This window comes from Diorhabda sublineata, chromosome 1, assembly GCF_026230105.1.
Source record: "Diorhabda sublineata isolate icDioSubl1.1 chromosome 1, icDioSubl1.1, whole genome shotgun sequence".
In the NCBI taxonomy this organism is placed as follows: Eukaryota; Metazoa; Arthropoda; class Insecta; order Coleoptera; family Chrysomelidae; genus Diorhabda; species Diorhabda sublineata.
In genome coordinates, this window is record NC_079474.1 from 2,157,223 (window position 1) to 2,175,609 (window position 18,387).

The 18,387-nt window shown below is 31.8% G+C and overlaps 1 protein-coding gene across 1 annotated transcript; it reads right to left on the reverse strand.

Moving 5' to 3' along the window:
- Positions 1 to 874: 874 nt before the first annotated feature.
- LOC130450354 (juvenile hormone esterase-like) lies at positions 875 to 17,440 on the reverse strand. The gene is made up of 10 exons (XM_056788747.1): positions 17,084 to 17,440; positions 10,820 to 10,963; positions 9,112 to 9,259; positions 5,761 to 5,955; positions 5,476 to 5,672; positions 5,246 to 5,414; positions 1,751 to 1,923; positions 1,390 to 1,540; positions 1,194 to 1,329; positions 875 to 1,128 (listed from the first exon to the last, which is right to left on the reverse strand). Exons 1-10 carry the CDS (start codon positions 17,276 to 17,278, stop codon positions 942 to 944), a joined length of 1,695 nt encoding a protein of 564 aa, XP_056644725.1. The 5' UTR covers positions 17,279 to 17,440; the 3' UTR covers positions 875 to 941.
- Positions 17,441 to 18,387: the final 947 nt, after the last annotated feature.

The window sequence follows — 18,387 nt, forward strand, 5'->3', positions numbered from 1 at the left end:
CACCTATTATTCAGTAGCTCAACAAACTTATCCGTATTTAGTAAGAAAACTTCACTAAATCACGCTTCAAGTTTTTTTTTTCAAAGAACAAAGAATAAAAGGAAAGATTACTCATGTATAAATTTGAAAAGATGGGATTACCACATTTGGAATTATACTAATTTTCCTTGTAACCGATTAATAATTCAATAAGCGACACCTATTATTCAGTAGCTTAACAAACGTATTCGTTTTACGAAGAAAACTTCATTTTATCATACTTAGAGTTTGATACAAAGAACTAAGAAGAAAAGAAAAGAGTGCTCATTTAAAAACATGAAAAGATGGAGTAATTACATTAAGAATTTATCTTTTTTTCTTTGTAATTGATTATTAAGGAAGTGAACGCCACCTATTATTCAGTAGCTCAACAAACTTATCCGTATTTAGTAAGAAAACTTCACTATATCACGCTTCAAGTTTTTTTCCAAAGAACTAATAATAAAAGGAAAGAGTGCTCATTTAAAAACAAGAAAAGATGGAGTTATTCCATTAAGAATTTATCTTATAAGCTTTGGTTGAACTAGGTTTCGTTAGGTTCTGTTTCGTTATGTTAGGTTAAGTAAATGCGACTTTCATTTTATTGAGACAAAATTTTGTCGTTGCGTATCGATCTCGTATCTAGAAACCCTTTTAAGCTTCATTCCCAACTTTTAATAATAATTCTGTTATAGGCGATCCTTCCTTTGGTTCTTTATTCGTTCATAACGTGGTAATTGCTATTAGGACGAAGACGAATATTTTAGTCGATCGTTCCCGAGATTTTACGACTAACATTCCGATAATATATACAATTGGATTCAAATTGAATATAAAGAGAGAAAAATAAAAAAAATATATATATGAATATTAATTTATTTAAAAAAAAATTAAATAAGTGAATCACGTATAAAAATATTTATTTACAATTCATCTTTAAAATCTTGAATAGGATCGTTAATGAGGTTTCTCCAAAATACTGCTCGATGTTTAAAAATGCCCTTTCTCGTCTCTAAACAATCGCCATCGATATTAAAATACTCTTCATTTTCCAAAGTATAAGGCTCCCATTTATTTGGTATCAAATCGTTAATTTCGGGAGTAGGATTTCTAACAATTAAAAAAAAAAAAATAAATTTCGACGGTTATACAGTACGATTCAATAAAGTTCGTACCCTGTTTTAGCAAAATTCGTCCAAAGAGTAGTTAAAATCGTCGCCATTTTTTTGTCACTTTCTGATGGGATAACATCAGGAAATAATTCATCTACCACGGGGAATAAATACTGCAAATCATCGGCATGGATAGTTCCTAGAAAATTTGGTAAAACAAAAAAAATGTCGGAGGACGAACGCGATTATGGGAACTCACCGAAGTGGTCATTACCCCCACCGAACAATCTCGAAAAACTGACGCTTCCGTTATAACCGAAAAGGTAAAAATATACAGGCTGTTTGTAAAATTTGACATGAAGTCTTGCGACGTCATCGGAACATTTGAAAAACCACCCGTCAGTGTATAACTGAAATTTAAATTATGATAAAAAACGTCTTTTCAACATCATCGTATCATAAACCATCCAGAAGAACGCATGTCGTTAATTATAAAACAAATCTTAAATATAAGTTTCTACTATTAATAAAAAGATATAGAATATGTTTATTATTAACGACATCTAGTAGTCATTTTCTTATTTTCATATTATTACGTAGGTATTGATGAAAAAACTCACATCTACAATTGCTTTCAAACTATCCTGTATTTTTCTGCCGGAGAAGTAGAATTCTTTAATTTTTTCAGTAATTGCGTCAGGATTTTTTTCGGTTCTATCGTAGAATAATGAAATCGGTAGTAGTTCGTTGAACCTTTCGGCAAATTCGTTAAGCAAATTCCCATTTTTGTAACCTAAAATCGATTTCTTCACTTTTATTTACATAGTGATAGATAACGTCCAATAGATGGCGCTACTACTATTGAACAGTATCCACCATTGTTTATAAACTTTGTTTCCATTCAAACGATTTAATAATTTGAATACCAACAACGTAATAAAATTTTATGTGATAAAAAAATATTTATTTCTAATTATTTTGAATATATTGCGGGTATTTTGTTGTAAAAGGATCGATCTCAGTCGCGCTGCGATGACATCACCGAAATTAAAATTTAATAGACAGGTCCGGCGGAAGGGTTAAGAACGCACAAACAAAATAATACAATTTAATATTCAGTATTTTTGCGTGAGAAAATTAATATTAATATGATAAAAAACGAGTTTTTACGCACCGCGATGATATTACCGAAATTAAAGTTCAATAGACAGGTCCGGCGCAAGGGTTAAGAACGCACAAACAAAATAATATAATTTAATATTCAGTATTTATTCGTGAGAAAATTAATATTAATATGATAAAAAACGAGTTTTTACGCAACGCGATGATATTACCGAAATTAAAGTTCAATAGACAGGTCCGGCGCAAGGATTAAGAACGCACAAACAAAATAATATAATTTAATATTCAGTATTTATTCGTGAGAAAATAAATATTAATATGATAAAAAACGAGTTTTTACGCAACGCGATGATATTACCGAAATTAAAGTTCAATAGACAGGTCCGGCGCAAGGATTAAGAACGCACAAACAAAATAATACAATTTAATATTCAGTATTTATTCGTGAGAAAATTAATATTAATATGATAAAAAACGAGTTTTTACGCAACGCGATGATATTACCGAAATTAAAATTCAATAGACAGGTCCGGCGCAAGGATTAAGAACGCACAAACAAAATAATACAATTTAATATTCAGTATTTATTCGTGAGAAAATTAATATTAATATGATAAAAAACGAGTTTTTACGCAACGCGATGATATTACCGAAATAAAAGTTCAATAGACAGGTCCGGCGCAAGGATTAAGAACGCACAAACAAAATAATATAATTTAATATTCAGTATTTATTCGTGAGAAAATTAATATTAATATGATAAAAAACGAGTTTTTACGCACCGCGATGATATTACCGAAATTAAAGTTCAATAGACAGGTCCGGCGCAAGGGTTAAGAACGCACAAACAAAATAATATAATTTAATATTCAGTATTTATTCGTGAAAAAATTAATATTAATATGATAAAAAACGAGTTTTTACGCAACGCGATGATATTACCGAAATTAAAGTTCAATAGACAGGTCCGGCGCAAGGGTTAAGAACGCACAAACAAAATAATATAATTTAATATTCAGTATTTATTCGTGAGAAAATTAATATTAATATGATAAAAAACGAGTTTTTACGCACCGCGATGATATTACCGAAATTAAAGTTCAATAGACAGGTCCGGCGCAAGGGTTAAGAACGCACAAACAAAATAATATAATTTAATATTCAGTATTTATTCGTGAGAAAATTAATATTAATATGATAAAAAACGACTTTTTACGCAACGCGATGATATTACCGAAATTAAAGTTCAATAGACAGGTCCGGCGCAAGGATTAAGAACGCACAAACAAAATAATATAATTTAATATTCAGTATTTATTCGTGAAAAAATTAATATTAATATGATAAAAAACGAGTTTTTACGTACCGCGATGATATTACCGAAATTAAAGTTCAATAGACAGGTCCGGCGCAAGGATTAAGAACGCACAAACAAAATAATATAATTTAATATTCAGTATTTATTCGTGAGAAAATTAATATTAATATGATAAAAAACGAGTTTTTACGCACCGCGATGATATTACCGAAATTAAAGTTCAATAGACAGGTCCGGCGCAAGGATTAAGAACGCACAAACAAAATAATATAATTTAATATTCAGTATTTATTCGTGAGAAAATTAATATTAATATGATAAAAAACGACTTTTTACGCAACGCGATGATATTACCGAAATTAAAGTTCAATAGACAGGTCCGGCGCAAGGATTAAGAACGCACAAACAAAATAATATAATTTAATATTCAGTATTTATTCGTGAAAAAATTAATATTAATATGATAAAAAACGAGTTTTTACGTACCGCGATGATATTACCGAAATTAAAGTTCAATAGACAGGTCCGGCGCAAGGATTAAGAACGCACAAACAAAATAATATAATTTAATATTCAGTATTTATTCGTGAAAAAATTAATATTAATATGATAAAAAACGAGTTTTTACGCACCGCGATGATATTACCGAAATTAAAGTTTAATAGACAGGTCCGGCGCAAGGGTTAAGAACGCACAAACAAAATAATATAATTTAATATTCAGTATTTATTCGTGAAAAAATTAATATTAATATGATAAAAAACGACTTTTTACGCAACGCGATGATATTACCGAAATTAAAGTTCAATAGACAGGTCCGGCGCAAGGATTAAGAACGCACAAACAAAATAATATAATTTAATATTCAGTATTTATTCGTGAGAAAATTAATATTAATATGATAAAAAACGAGTTTTTACGCAACGCGATGATATTACCGAAATTAAAGTTCAATAGACAGGTCCGGCGCAAGGGTTAAGAACGCACAAACAAAATAATATAATTTAATATTCAGTATTTATTCGTGAGAAAATTAATATTAATATGATAAAAAACGAGTTTTTACGCAACGCGATGATATTACCGAAATTAAAGTTCAATAGACAGGTCCGGCGCAAGGGTTAAGAACGCACAAACAAAATAATATAATTTAATATTCAGTATTTATTCGTGAGAAAATTAATATTAATATGATAAAAAACGAGTTTTTACGCAACGCGATGATATTATCGAAATTAAAGTTCAATAGACAGGTCCGGCGCAAGGGTTAAGAACGCACAAACAAAATAATATAATTTAATATTCAGTATTTATTCGTGAGAAAATTAATATTAATATGATAAAAAACGAGTTTTTACGCACCGCGATGATATTACCGAAATTAAAGTTCAATAGACAGGTCCGGCGCAAGGGTTAAGAACGCACAAACAAAATAATATAATTTAATATTCAGTATTTATTCGTGAGAAAATTAATATTAATATGATAAAAAACGAGTTTTTACGCAACGTGATGATATTACCGAAATTAAAGTTCAATAGACAGGTCCGGCGCAAGGGTTAAGAACGCACAAACAAAATAATATAATTTAATATTCAGTATTTATTCGTGAGAAAATTAATATTAATATGATAAAAAACGACTTATTAGATATATTTGTAGCTAATCGACTTACCTGCCGCTTTTAAGCCACCATCTTCAGAAGTTACCCCAATTATAATAGGAACGTCCATACTGTTACCTGATTTAATAATATTCAAAGGATGATCTGGTAAAAAAGGATCTTTTGTACCTTTTGGTTCTACTACAGGTTTGAAAGGGATCATAGGATCGTAATCCCAAACCTGAAATAGTGCAATACACATATACCGCGGAGGTCTTATATCTTATTTTTGAATTATTAACCTTAAAAATTTCATCTAATACCACGAATTTTTCCGCGTCCACTTTCCTCAAACATTCGATCGTATTTTCGCTCGAATCGGTAGGACAATTTAAGGCTTCTGCTAATTTTTTGGAATTATTTTCGGTTTCTTTGTTTTCGCTTAAACCCCACGGACATAACGTCGTGCCGCTTTGAAGAATGGCCCTTGAAAACAACCCTAAAAGTAGATCACCTTCGAATATCATCGATATTTTGAAATATTTGAGGTTATGTACAATATTTTCGGGTCGTTCTTCGTGACTTACCCCTACTTAACGGTGATATCATGTGATAATTGGAGCTAACGCCCCCTGCGGATTCTCCAAATAAAGTAACTCGGTTAGGATCACCTCCGAAATTTTTTATATTTTTTTTAATCCATTTCAAAGCTAAAGTTTGATCTTTTAACCCGTTGTTACCGGGGACTACTGTATCTCCTGTTGCCAAAAAACCCAACGGTCCTAAAGTTGATAAATTTATATAACGACAACTGACAACACTGTCTGATATACGGAACATCGAATTTCAGTTGAAATACAAAATTAAAAATATTGTTTTTATTTGTTAGCAACCGCACGCCACTGGCGTGTTTATTAATGTTTTTTTTTTAAATGAATTTTTATCTTTTAGCGTGACGTTTTTAAAAATTCCGATTGATTTACAATTCAATCGCTAGTTAAACAGCAATTAGCTTAACAAAACGAAATTAAAAAAAATGAATCGTAGCTTCAGAAGGTATTACGTTTTGTATAACGAAAACATAACCTTGAAATCGTGGCGTCCGAAACTTATAAATAAAAAAAAAAAAAGATTTGACCTTCTTACTTCCTTACAACCAACATCTTTTTGTTGGAATTTTGACGGTTCAATTTAATTTACACGCGAAATAACTTACACTGAGAAAAATATATTTTTCGAAACCATTAAATAAACATATTCTTTAAGAATCCAAATCTAGTTTGGTTAGAAGTAAAAATTTATAATTTTGATATTATAAGGTGAAAATAATTCATATAAAACGTTGATAACGGAGACATATGAACTACTGTAACTGTATAACGTCGAAATAATTATTAAGACAAATGAACTACTTTCAAAATTTCATGTTTATAATAGATAAATGATCTAATTCGGAAGTGAAAGATACTGAGGTCGAATTAACAACTCTTGAACGTTAATGAAGCAAATGAACTACTCTGAAACTTATTGGGTCAGATGAACTACTGTTAAACGTCGATTAACACGAAATAACATATGAACTACTCGTAAATTTCGATGCTTATAGAAACAAATGAACTATTTTAGGACTTAAAGCTTGAATGGTCGAACGAACTACTATCCAAGCTCGATATTTGTGCTTTCAAACTTATAGGGTGCAAATAATTGAGTACGTCGAAGATTTTATGGTCAAATGAACAACTTTTGAGAGTGAAAGGACCAAATGAACTATTCTGAAACTTTGTAGGTCTTATTGGGTCAGATGAACTACTGTTAAACGTCGATAAACTCGAAATAACATATAAACTACTCGTAAATATCGACGTTTATACAAACAAATGAACTATTTTAGGACTTAAAGCTTGAATGGTCGAACGAACTACTATCCAAGCTCGATATTTGTGCTTTCAAACTTATAGGGTGCAAATAATTGAGTACGTCGAAGATTTTATGGTCAAATGAACAACTTTTGAGAGTGAAAGGACCAAATGAACTACTCTGAAACTTATTGGGTCAGATGAACTACTGTGAAACGTCGATAAACTCGAAATAACATATGAACTACTCGTAAATTTCGATGCTTATAGAAACAAATGAACTATTTTAGGACTTAAAGCTTGAATGGTCGAACGAACTACTATCCAAGCTCGATATTTGTGCTTTCAAACTTATAGGGTGCAAATAATTGAGTACGTCGAAGATTTTATGGTCAAATGAACAACTTTTGAGAGTGAAAGGACCAAATGAACTACTCTGAAACTTATTGGGTCAGATGAACTACTGTGAAACGTCGATAAACTCGAAATAACATATGAACTACTCGTAAATTTCGATGCTTATAGAAACAAATGAACTATTTTAGGACTTAAAGCTTGAATGGTCGAACGAACTACTATCCAAGCTCGATATTTGTGCTTTCAAACTTATAGGGTGCAAATAATTGAGTACGTCGAAGATTTTATGGTCAAATGAACAACTTTTGAGAGTGAAAGAACCAAATGAACTATTCTGAAACTTTGTAGGTCTTATTGGGTCAGATGAACTACTGTTAAACGTCGATAAACTCGAAATAACATATAAACTACTCGTAAATATCGACGTTTATACAAACAAATGAACTATTTTAGGACTTAAAGCTTGAATGGTCGAACGAACTACTATCCAAGCTCGATATTTGTGCTTTCAAACTTATAGGGTGCAAATAATTGAGTACGTCGAAGATTTTATGGTCAAATGAACAACTTTTGAGAGTGAAAGGACCAAATGAACTACTCTGAAACTTATTGGGTCAGATGAACTACTGTGAAACGTCGATAAACTCGAAATAACATATGAACTACTCGTAAATTTCGATGCTTATAGAAACAAATGAACTATTTTAGGACTTAAATCTTGAATGGTCGAACGAACTACTATCCAAGCTCGATATTTGTGCTTTCAAACTTATAGGGTGCAAATAATTGAGTAGGTCGAAAATTTTATGGTCAAATGAACAACTTTTGAGAGTGAAAGGACCAAATGAACTATTCTGAAACTTTGTAGGTCTTATTGGGTCAGATGAACTACTGTGAAACGTCGATTAACACGAAATAACATATGAACTACTCGTAAATATCGATGCTACATTGACATAATCATTAGGTTGAATGAACTACTCAGATAATAGATAAATGAACTAATTTCGAAAGTCAAAGGTTCTATACTCAAACGAGATTGGAAGAATCAAATGAACTACTCTGAAACTTTGTACAAATGAACCATTTTGATACTTTGAAGCTTATAGGGGGATGATAATTTACATAATTCGTTGATTATAGGGACATACGAACTACTTTTAATTGTAAAACGTCGACACACTTATAAGATCAAATGAACTACTCTGAAAAATCTATATTTTGTAAAAGATAAATTAACTAATTTGAAATATTTATGCTCAAATGTTACAATTTGTAACTGTTATGTTCAAATGAACTACTATTAAGTGTGAATGTTTATAAACTCAAATGAACTACCCTGAAATTTTGTAAATTATAGTAACAGATTAAGTGCTGTGGATCGTAAATAAGATAAGAGAGACATATGAACTACTCTCAAATTTCAATATTTATTCTGGGCGAATGAACGCGTGTCTGGTCAAATGAACTACTACTCATATTTAAGGATAATACCAACGAATAATTTTGATAATTTGAAACTTCTAAGGTAATAAAATTTGATACTAATGGAGACATATGAACTACTTTTAACTGTAAAACGTCGACTTGGCAATAAGACAAATGAACTACATTCAAAATCAATGTTTGTAACTTTGAAACGCCGATCAAACGAACTACTTTTCGTTTATTATTGTTATTATATTATATAAAAGTATACAGTGAATAAATGATTAATTTACTCACCTAACCTATAATTAGTAGCGACTAAAACTATATCTCTATCTAACAAAATATCAGGTCCGTACCATTCGGAATTTCCGCTACCCGCCAATAATCCGCCGCCGTGGAACCAAATCATAACAGGTAAGAGTTCATCTTCAAAATTTGACAGCTACAAATATAGTGACGTAATGGAATGAACCTTAACCTAACTTTTTTCGAAAAAACGTTGATGTAACTACCGAACTTAATCGAAGAGGCCTATAGGGTCAAATGAACTACTGTGAAACGTATTTATTGTTATAGCGACGATTGTTATACTTTTGAATGTCAAATAGTTGAAAAAAAAAATACTGCAAAACACGAAAATGTGTGTTTGAACTAATAAAATCGATGATGATGAAAATAAATGAAATACTTTGAAAATTGGAAGCTTATAGAGTCAAAAGAACTACTGGAAATTCATATGATTATCGAGATGAATGGAGTATTATAAAATGTCAATGTCAATGCAGTTTAAACGTACGTTAAATCGATCCTAACCTAACTTTTTTCGAAAAAACGTTGATGTAACTACCGAATTTAATCGATGAGGCCTATAGGGTCAAATGAACTACTGTGAAACGTATTTAGTGTTATAGCGACGATTGTTATACTTTTGATTGTCAAATAGTTGAAAAAAAATACTTTAAAACACGAAAATGTGTGTTTGAACTAATAAAATCGATGCTGATGAAAACAAATGAAATACTTTAAAAATTTGAAGCTTATAGAGTAAAACGAACTACTGGAAATTCATATGATTATCGAGATGAATGGAGTATTATAAAATGTCAATGTCAATGCAGTTTAAACGTACGTTAAATCGATCCTAACCTAACTTTTTTCGAAAAAACGTTGATGTAACTATTGAACTTAATCGATGAGGCCTATAGGGTCAAATGAACTACTGTGAAACGTATTTATTGTTATAGCGACGATTGTTATACTTTTGAATGTCAAATAGTTGAAAAAAAATACTTTAAAACACGAAAATGTGTGTTTGAACTAATAAAATCGATGCTGATGAAAACAAATGAAATACTTTAAAAATTTGAAGCTTATAGAGTCAAACGAACTACTGGAAATTCATATGATTATCGAGATGAATGGAGTATTATAAAATGTCAATGTCAATGCAGTTTAAACGTACGTTAAATCGATCCTAACCTAACTTTTTTCGAAAAAACGTTGATGTAACTACCGAATTTAATCGATGAGGCCTATAGGGTCAAATGAACTACTGTGAAACGTATTTATTGTTATAGCGACGATTGTTATACTTTTGAATGTCAAATAGTTGAAAAAAAATACTTTAAAACACGAAAATGTGTGTTTGAACTAATAAAATCGATGCTGATGAAAACAAATGAAATACTTTGAAAATTGGAAGCTTATAGAGTAAAACGAACTACTGGAAATTCATATGATGAATGGAGTATTATAATATGTCAATGTTAAACAAACTACTGTCAATGTCAAACGAACTACTGTCAATGTCAATACAGCAGAACGTACATACGTTGAATCAATGCTAACCTAACTTTCCAAAACTTTTTTAAGAAAAAACTGCAAAATAGAGTCAAACAATTTAGTTTCCAGGACAGAAAATAACAAATTCTAGTACAACCGATGCGAATTTTATATTCTGAACACACTATATAGTGTACCAACTAAAAATATTGAACTTTACCTTTGGCGTATACACATTTAGATATAAACAGTCTTCTTCGCCCGATATTTTCGGGTTTCTTCTGTACACATCCCTTTGGGGACATTCGGCGTGCACCCCCGTTGCATTCAATGCACCTTTCCAAGGTTCGTTCGGTACCGGGGGCTAACAAAAACAAAACAACATTCAAAAGTAATAAAATAGACAATTTACAACTTCGATTTTAATAATTTGTATTCAAGTATCTAGTCGGTGATGTATATAGACTCGTATTTAATTATTTCGTTGCTAATTACGAAGTACCCAGATAAAAAGTATTTTCAGTAATGTACCATGACTCAGTAAACACAATTTTGACAGGTAGTTTTCAAAGAAATTGATTCGTGAATCGATATTAACGTTAAATCGATATATTTGAATCGATTTATATATTGGCGAACGTACCCAGACTCCTAATCGACTAGAAGTTTCGATTAAATCATTTTATACGCGAGTTTCGATTACTAAGATCACGTTGTAGTATTAAAAAACGAAATTGTCGATTCGATATGCCTCACGTGTTTATTTCTAACCGCTTTAATAAATTTCGTGAAATGACAACATGCAAAACAGAATGTTGCAAAGCACTTACGAATACAAGTGATAACATGTCATTTTGTTATTGATAGTTGTAGCAACGAATAAATAAAATACAATGAAATTTTACACATTTTACATATTAATACCGTTTAAATTAATATAAATGCAAGATTAGAACCTATTAGAAACCGAGATATGCGTTTAGAAATATGGAAATGGTTTTTCTTTGATTCTAAACTTGACTTAAATCATCAATCAAAAACCCACATGGGTGTTTATATGAAAAGTACGACTCATAGCGAATTCCAAGTTTTTATTTACTGAAATATATGAAATAAAAAGATTAATTATTGCTTTGATTGGAATAGTATTAGTACAGGATAGTAATAGGACTAAATTTCCGATTTTTTCAGAGGTTATTACCTAATTTGCCTGTACTATATATAAAAATAATTCTAAATTTTATTGATTTTGGGTCTTTTCTGCTTTTTTTAATAATTTTCGGAAGATAAAAATTGATTTCTATACAAATGTTTATCAAAATATATATAATAGAAGTCGAAACGTCAATTTTTATCTTTCGAAAATTATTAAAAAAATCAGAAAAGACCCAAAATCAAGCACATTTAGAATTATAAACATACCAAAAGGTCTAATAAATAAGAAATTAAATCAAATTTGATATTTGGTTGTACGTGGTTAACGTGACTTTACGTTATATACAGGGTGTTTCAAAAAAAAGGTGATGCCGTCTTTACGATAGATAAAAAACTGGAAAATATTTTACAGACAGGGTTGAAACGGGGCTACTATAACCAGAGAAGGTCTGCTGAATGTTTTAACCTAAGTAAGAACACCTGAAGACGCTAGACTGTCAAGAAAAGACAGGACGATCGAAGAGGATCTGGAAAAAGATAAGAAACAAAAAAGGATTCGACTACATCAGGCATTACACTTAAAAATATAAAAAGGCATCAAAATAAGTGGATTATTTGTAAGTTCGATGAAATAAAGCTCAAAATTAAGGAATTTTTGAGCAGTAGGACGGATCAAGACGCATATCTATTGGGAAGAGCCTCAGGAACAAAAATTATGATTGAAAAATAAAGATAGCTCGAACTGCTCGAAGGTTTTCGTACGACAGAAAAGGTCTACGAGGTACCTGGTGCTCAGGATGGACAACATCTACGTCGCCTCTTGGAATCCCATGTAAATTCGTTAAGAAATCGGCTAAAAATATGCATCCAGAGAGTTTTCGAAGTCGTCGAACGGCATTAAGTTACCGTTACTATAAATTGTCTGTGTTTAGTATTTCTAACAGTTTTATAGATTCCACTTCAACCCCATTAAGGAATCGTCTTCAATTATTTATTATTAATGTGATTATAACGAACCATAAATATATTTATCTAATTTTGTAATTATTATTGTATAAGTCTGGAAAACTGATACTGGGTTCATTCAATTTGATATTTGTCTAGTATGCACTTTAAATTATTAAATCCTCAGTTTTTAAGCTTTTTATTCAACTTAAAAATTCTTTTATTTGTGCTGAGCGAATCATGAAAACCGCCTCGATTGGTTTATACCATTTCTGAACGAAAATCTAATCGATTTTCACATTTATCTTTCATTTTACTCGAATTGAAACTTTGAAAACGCCATTCGTTTGTGCTGAGCGAAACACGAAAACCGCCCCGATTAGTTGATACCATTTCTAAACGAAATTTAATCGATTTTCACATTTATCTTTGATTTTACTCGACTTAAAACTTTGAAAACGCCCTTCGTTTGTGCTGAGCGAATCACGAAAACCGCCTCGATGAGTTTATACCATTTCTGAACGAAAATCTAATCGATTTTCACAGTTATCTTTGATTTTACTCGAATTGAAACTTTGAAAACGCCATTCGTTTGTGCTGAGCGAATCACGAAAACCGCCCCGATTAGTTGATACCATTTCTAAACGAAATTTAATCGATTTTCACATTTATCTTTGATTTTACTCGAATTGAAACTTTGAAAACGCCATTCGTTTGTGCTGAGCGAATCACGAAAACCGCCTCGATGAGTTTATACCATTTCTGAACGAAAATCTAATCGATTTTCACAGTTATATTTGATTTTACTCGAATCGAAACTTTGAAAACGCCCTTCGTTTGTGCTGAGCGAATCACGAAAACCGCCTCGATGAGTTTATACCATTTCTAAACGAAATTTAATCGATTTTCACATTTATCTTTGATTTTACTCGACTTAAAACTTTGAAAACGCCCTTCGTTTGTGCTGAGCGAATCACGAAAACCGCCCCGATTAGTTGATACCATTTCTAAACGAAATTTAATCGATTTTCACATTTATCTTTGATTTTACTCGAATTGAAACTTTGAAAACGCCATTCGTTTGTGCTGAGCGAATCACGAAAACCGCCTCGATGAGTTTATACCATTTCTGAACGAAAATCTAATCGATTTTCACAGTTATCTTTGATTTTACTCGAATCGAAACTTTGAAAACGCCCTTCGTTTGTGCTGAGCGAATCACGAAAACCGCCTCGATGAGTTTATACCATTTCTGAACGAAAATCTAATCGATTTTCACAGTTATATTTGATTTTACTCGAATTGAAACTTTGAAAACGCCCTTCGTTTGTGCTGAGCGAATCACGAAAACCGCCTCGATGAGTTTATACCATTTCTGAACGAAAATCTAATCGATTTTCACAGTTATCTTTGATTTTACTCGAATCGAAACTCTGAAAACGCCATTCGTTTGTGCTGAGCGAATCACGAAAACCGCCTCGATGAGTTTATACCATTTCTGAACGAAAATTTAATCGATTTTCACATTTATCTTTGATTTTACTCGAATTGAAACTTTGAAAACGCCCTTCGTTTGTGCTGAGCGAATCACGAAAACCGCCTCGATGAGTTTATACCATTTCTGAACGAAAATCTAATCGATTTTCACAGTTATCTTTGATTTTACTCGAATCAAAACTTTGAAAACGCCCTTCGTTTGTGCTGAGCGAATCACGAAAACCGCCTCGATGAGTTTATACCATTTCTGAACGAAAATCTAATCGATTTTCACAATTATCTTTGATTTTACTCGAATCGAAAATTTGAAAACGCCATTCATTTGTGCTGAGCGAATCACGAAAACCGCCTCGATGAGTTTATACCATTTCTAAACGAAAATCTAATCGATTTTCACATTTATCTTTGATTTTACTCGAATTGAAACTTTGAAAACGCCCTTCGTTTGTGCTGAGCGAATCACGAAAACCGCCTCGATGAGTTTATACCATTTCTGAACGAAAATCTAATCGATTTTCACAGTTATATTTGATTTTACTCGAATTGAAACTTTGAAAACGCCCTTCGTTTGTGCTGAGCGAATCACGAAAACCGCCTCGATGAGTTTATACCATTTCTGAACGAAAATCTAATCGATTTTCACAGTTATCTTTGATTTTACTCGAATCGAAACTTTGAAAACGCCATTCGTTTGTGCTGAGCGAATCACGAAAACCGCCTCGATGAGTTTATACCATTTCTGAACGAAAATCTAATCGATTTTCACAATTATCTTTGATTTTACTCGAATCGAAAATTTGAAAACGCCATTCGTTTGTGCTGAGCGAATCACGAAAACCGCCTCGATGAGTTTATACCATTTCTGAACGAAAATCTAATCGATTTTCACAGGTATCTTTGATTTTACTCGAATCGAAACTTTGAAAACGCCATTCGTTTGTGCTGAGCGAATCACGAAAACCGCCCCGATTAGTTGATACCATTTCTAAACGAAATTTAATCGATTTTCACAGTTATCTTTGATTTTACTCGAATCGAAACTTTGAAAACGCCATTCGTTTGTGCTGAGCGAATCACGAAAACCGCCTCGATGAGTTTATACCATTTCTGAACGAAAATCTAATCGATTTTCACAGTTATCTTTGATTTTACTCGAATCGAAACTTTGAAAACGCCATTCGTTTGTGCTGAGCGAATCACGAAAACCGCCCCGATTAGTTGATACCATTTCTAAACGAAATTTAATCGATTTTCACATTTATCTTTGATTTTACTCGAATTGAAACTTTGAAAACGCCATTCGTTTGTGCTGAGCGAATCACGAAAACCGCCTCGATGAGTTTATACCATTTCTGAACGAAAATCTAATCGATTTTCACAGTTATCTTTGATTTTACTCGAATCAAAACTTTGAAAACGCCCTTCGTTTGTGCTGAGCGAATCACGAAAACCGCCCCGATTAGTTGATACCATTTCTAAACGAAATTTAATCGATTTTCACATTTATCTTTGATTTTACTCGAATTGAAACTTTGAAAACGCCATTCGTTTGTGCTGAGCGAATCACGAAAACCGCCTCGATGAGTTTATACCATTTCTGAACGAAAATCTAATCGATTTTCACAGTTATCTTTGATTTTACTCGAATCGAAACTTTGAAAACGCCCTTCGTTTGTGCTGAGCGAATCACGAAAACCGCCTCGATGAGTTTATACCATTTCTGAACGAAAATCTAATCGATTTTCACAGTTATATTTGATTTTACTCGAATCGAAACTTTGAAAACGCCATTCGTTTGTGCTGAGCGAATCACGAAAACCGCCTCGATGAGTTTATACCATTTCTAAACGAAAATCTAATCGATTTTCACAGTTATATTTGATTTTACTCGAATCGAAACTTTGAAAACGCCATTCGTTTGTGCTGAGCGAATCACGAAAACCGCCTCGATGAGTTTATACCATTTCTGAACGAAAATCTAATCGATTTTCACATTTATCTTTGATTTTACTCGAATTGAAACTTTGAAAACGCCATTCGTTTGTGCTGAGCGAATCACGAAAACCGCCCCGATTAGTTGATACCATTTCTAAACGAAATTTAATCGATTTTCACATTTATCTTTGATTTTACTCGAATTGAAACTTTGAAAACGCCATTCGTTTGTGCTGAGCGAATCACGAAAACCGCCTCGATGAGTTTATACCATTTCTGAACGAAAATCTAATCGATTTTCACAGTTATCTTTGATTTTACTCGAATCGAAACTTTGAAAACGCCCTTCGTTTGTGCTGAGCGAATCACGAAAACCGCCTCGATGAGTTTATACCATTTCTGAACGAAAATCTAATCGATTTTCACAGTTATCTTTGATTTTACTCGAATTGAAACTTTGAAAACGCCATTCGTTTGTGCTGAGCGAATCACGAAAACCGCCTCGATGAGTTTATACCATTTCTAAACGAAAATCTAATCGATTTTCACAGTTATATTTGATTTTACTCGAATCGAAACTTTGAAAACGCCATTCGTTTGTGCTGAGCGAATCACGAAAACCGCCTCGATGAGTTTATACCATTTCTGAACGAAAATCTAATCGATTTTCACAGTTATCTTTGATTTTACTCGAATTGAAACTTTGAAAACGCCATTCGTTTGTGCTGAGCGAATCACGAAAACCGCCTCGATGAGTTTATACCATTTCTAAACGAAAATCTAATCGATTTTCACAGTTATATTTGATTTTACTCGAATCGAAACTTTGAAAACGCCATTCGTTTGTGCTGAGCGAATCACGAAAACCGCCTCGATTAGTTGATACCATTTCTGAACGAAAATCTAATCGATTTTCACGGTTATTTTTTATAAAAATATGTCAAATAGTTACCTGAAATCTCAGTTGACCGATGGGCGGTTTGGCGAACGGTATTTTATTAAAACCGCTAAATAATCTACCGTTTTTTGTTGTTAAAAAGGCGCCGTTGAGTAAACCATCACTAATTTCAACCTGAGGATAGTTATCACAAACAACGTAATTCCAAACGATAATGAACACAACAGTGAACGTTGAAGTGTTCCTCATTTTACCGACTTTCGTCTTTTTGTGGTCTCGCCGATCAATTAACAATATTTTATATATTAACCAAATCAGTAGCGTACAAAGAAATCTATCAAAAAAAAAACCGGTCTACGACGGATTTGGTTTTTATGTAGTTTTTAATTCAAACGAAAGTAGTACCTAGTAGAAATAATTTGTTTTCGACGTATTGTATTTGATATAAGTATGGTAGAAATGCGAATTCCTTGTTTTTTTTTTAAATCGGCAACGTAGAGGAAAAACTATTTATTAACATAAAATACGGTAATTTTATACTTTATGAACAAAATATGGCAATAAAAAAATGAAAACTTATATTGGTTAGGTTACAATTAGGTTAGGTTAAGTTAAGTTAGGTTAGGTTTAAATTGGGTTAGGTTAGGTTAGGTAAAGTTTAAATTAGGTTAGGTTAGGTTAGAGGGGATTGAAATTGTATTTAAGGGAGTAAAAACTTGCATAGATGTTCATGAAAATGCACTCAATCACATATAATTGTTTATAATTTTTTTTCAAATAACCAAATGAAGTTGTTATATTTTTTTTCGTAATCTTAACAAAAAAACGAACAAATTGTTAAACTTTTTAAAAAAATTTAAAGTCATAAAACCATATAAAATCTTCGAGTGACATATTTCCAATATTTTTCTACATACACTCGTCGTAAAAACGAAGATTTTCAAAAAAAATTCATCAAAATCGAATGATTTTTCGATTTTGTCGAAATCGATTAAGTTTTCGATTTTCTAGAGCGTTTATGATAACATCTAAATTCAGAAAACCATATAAAATCTTCGAGTGAGATATTTCCAATATTTTTCCACATAAACTCGTCGTAAAAACGAAGATTTTCGAAAAAAAATCCATCAAAATCGAATGATTTTTCGATTTTGTCGAAATCGATTAAGTTTTCGATTTTCTAGTGCGTTTATGATAACATCTAAATTCAGAAAACCATATAAAATCTTCGAGTGAGATATTTCCAATATTTTTCCACATAAACTCGTCGTAAAAACGAAGATTTTCGAAAAAAAATCCATCAAAATCGAATGATTTTTCGATTTTGTCGAAATCGATTAAGTTTTCGATTTTCTAGT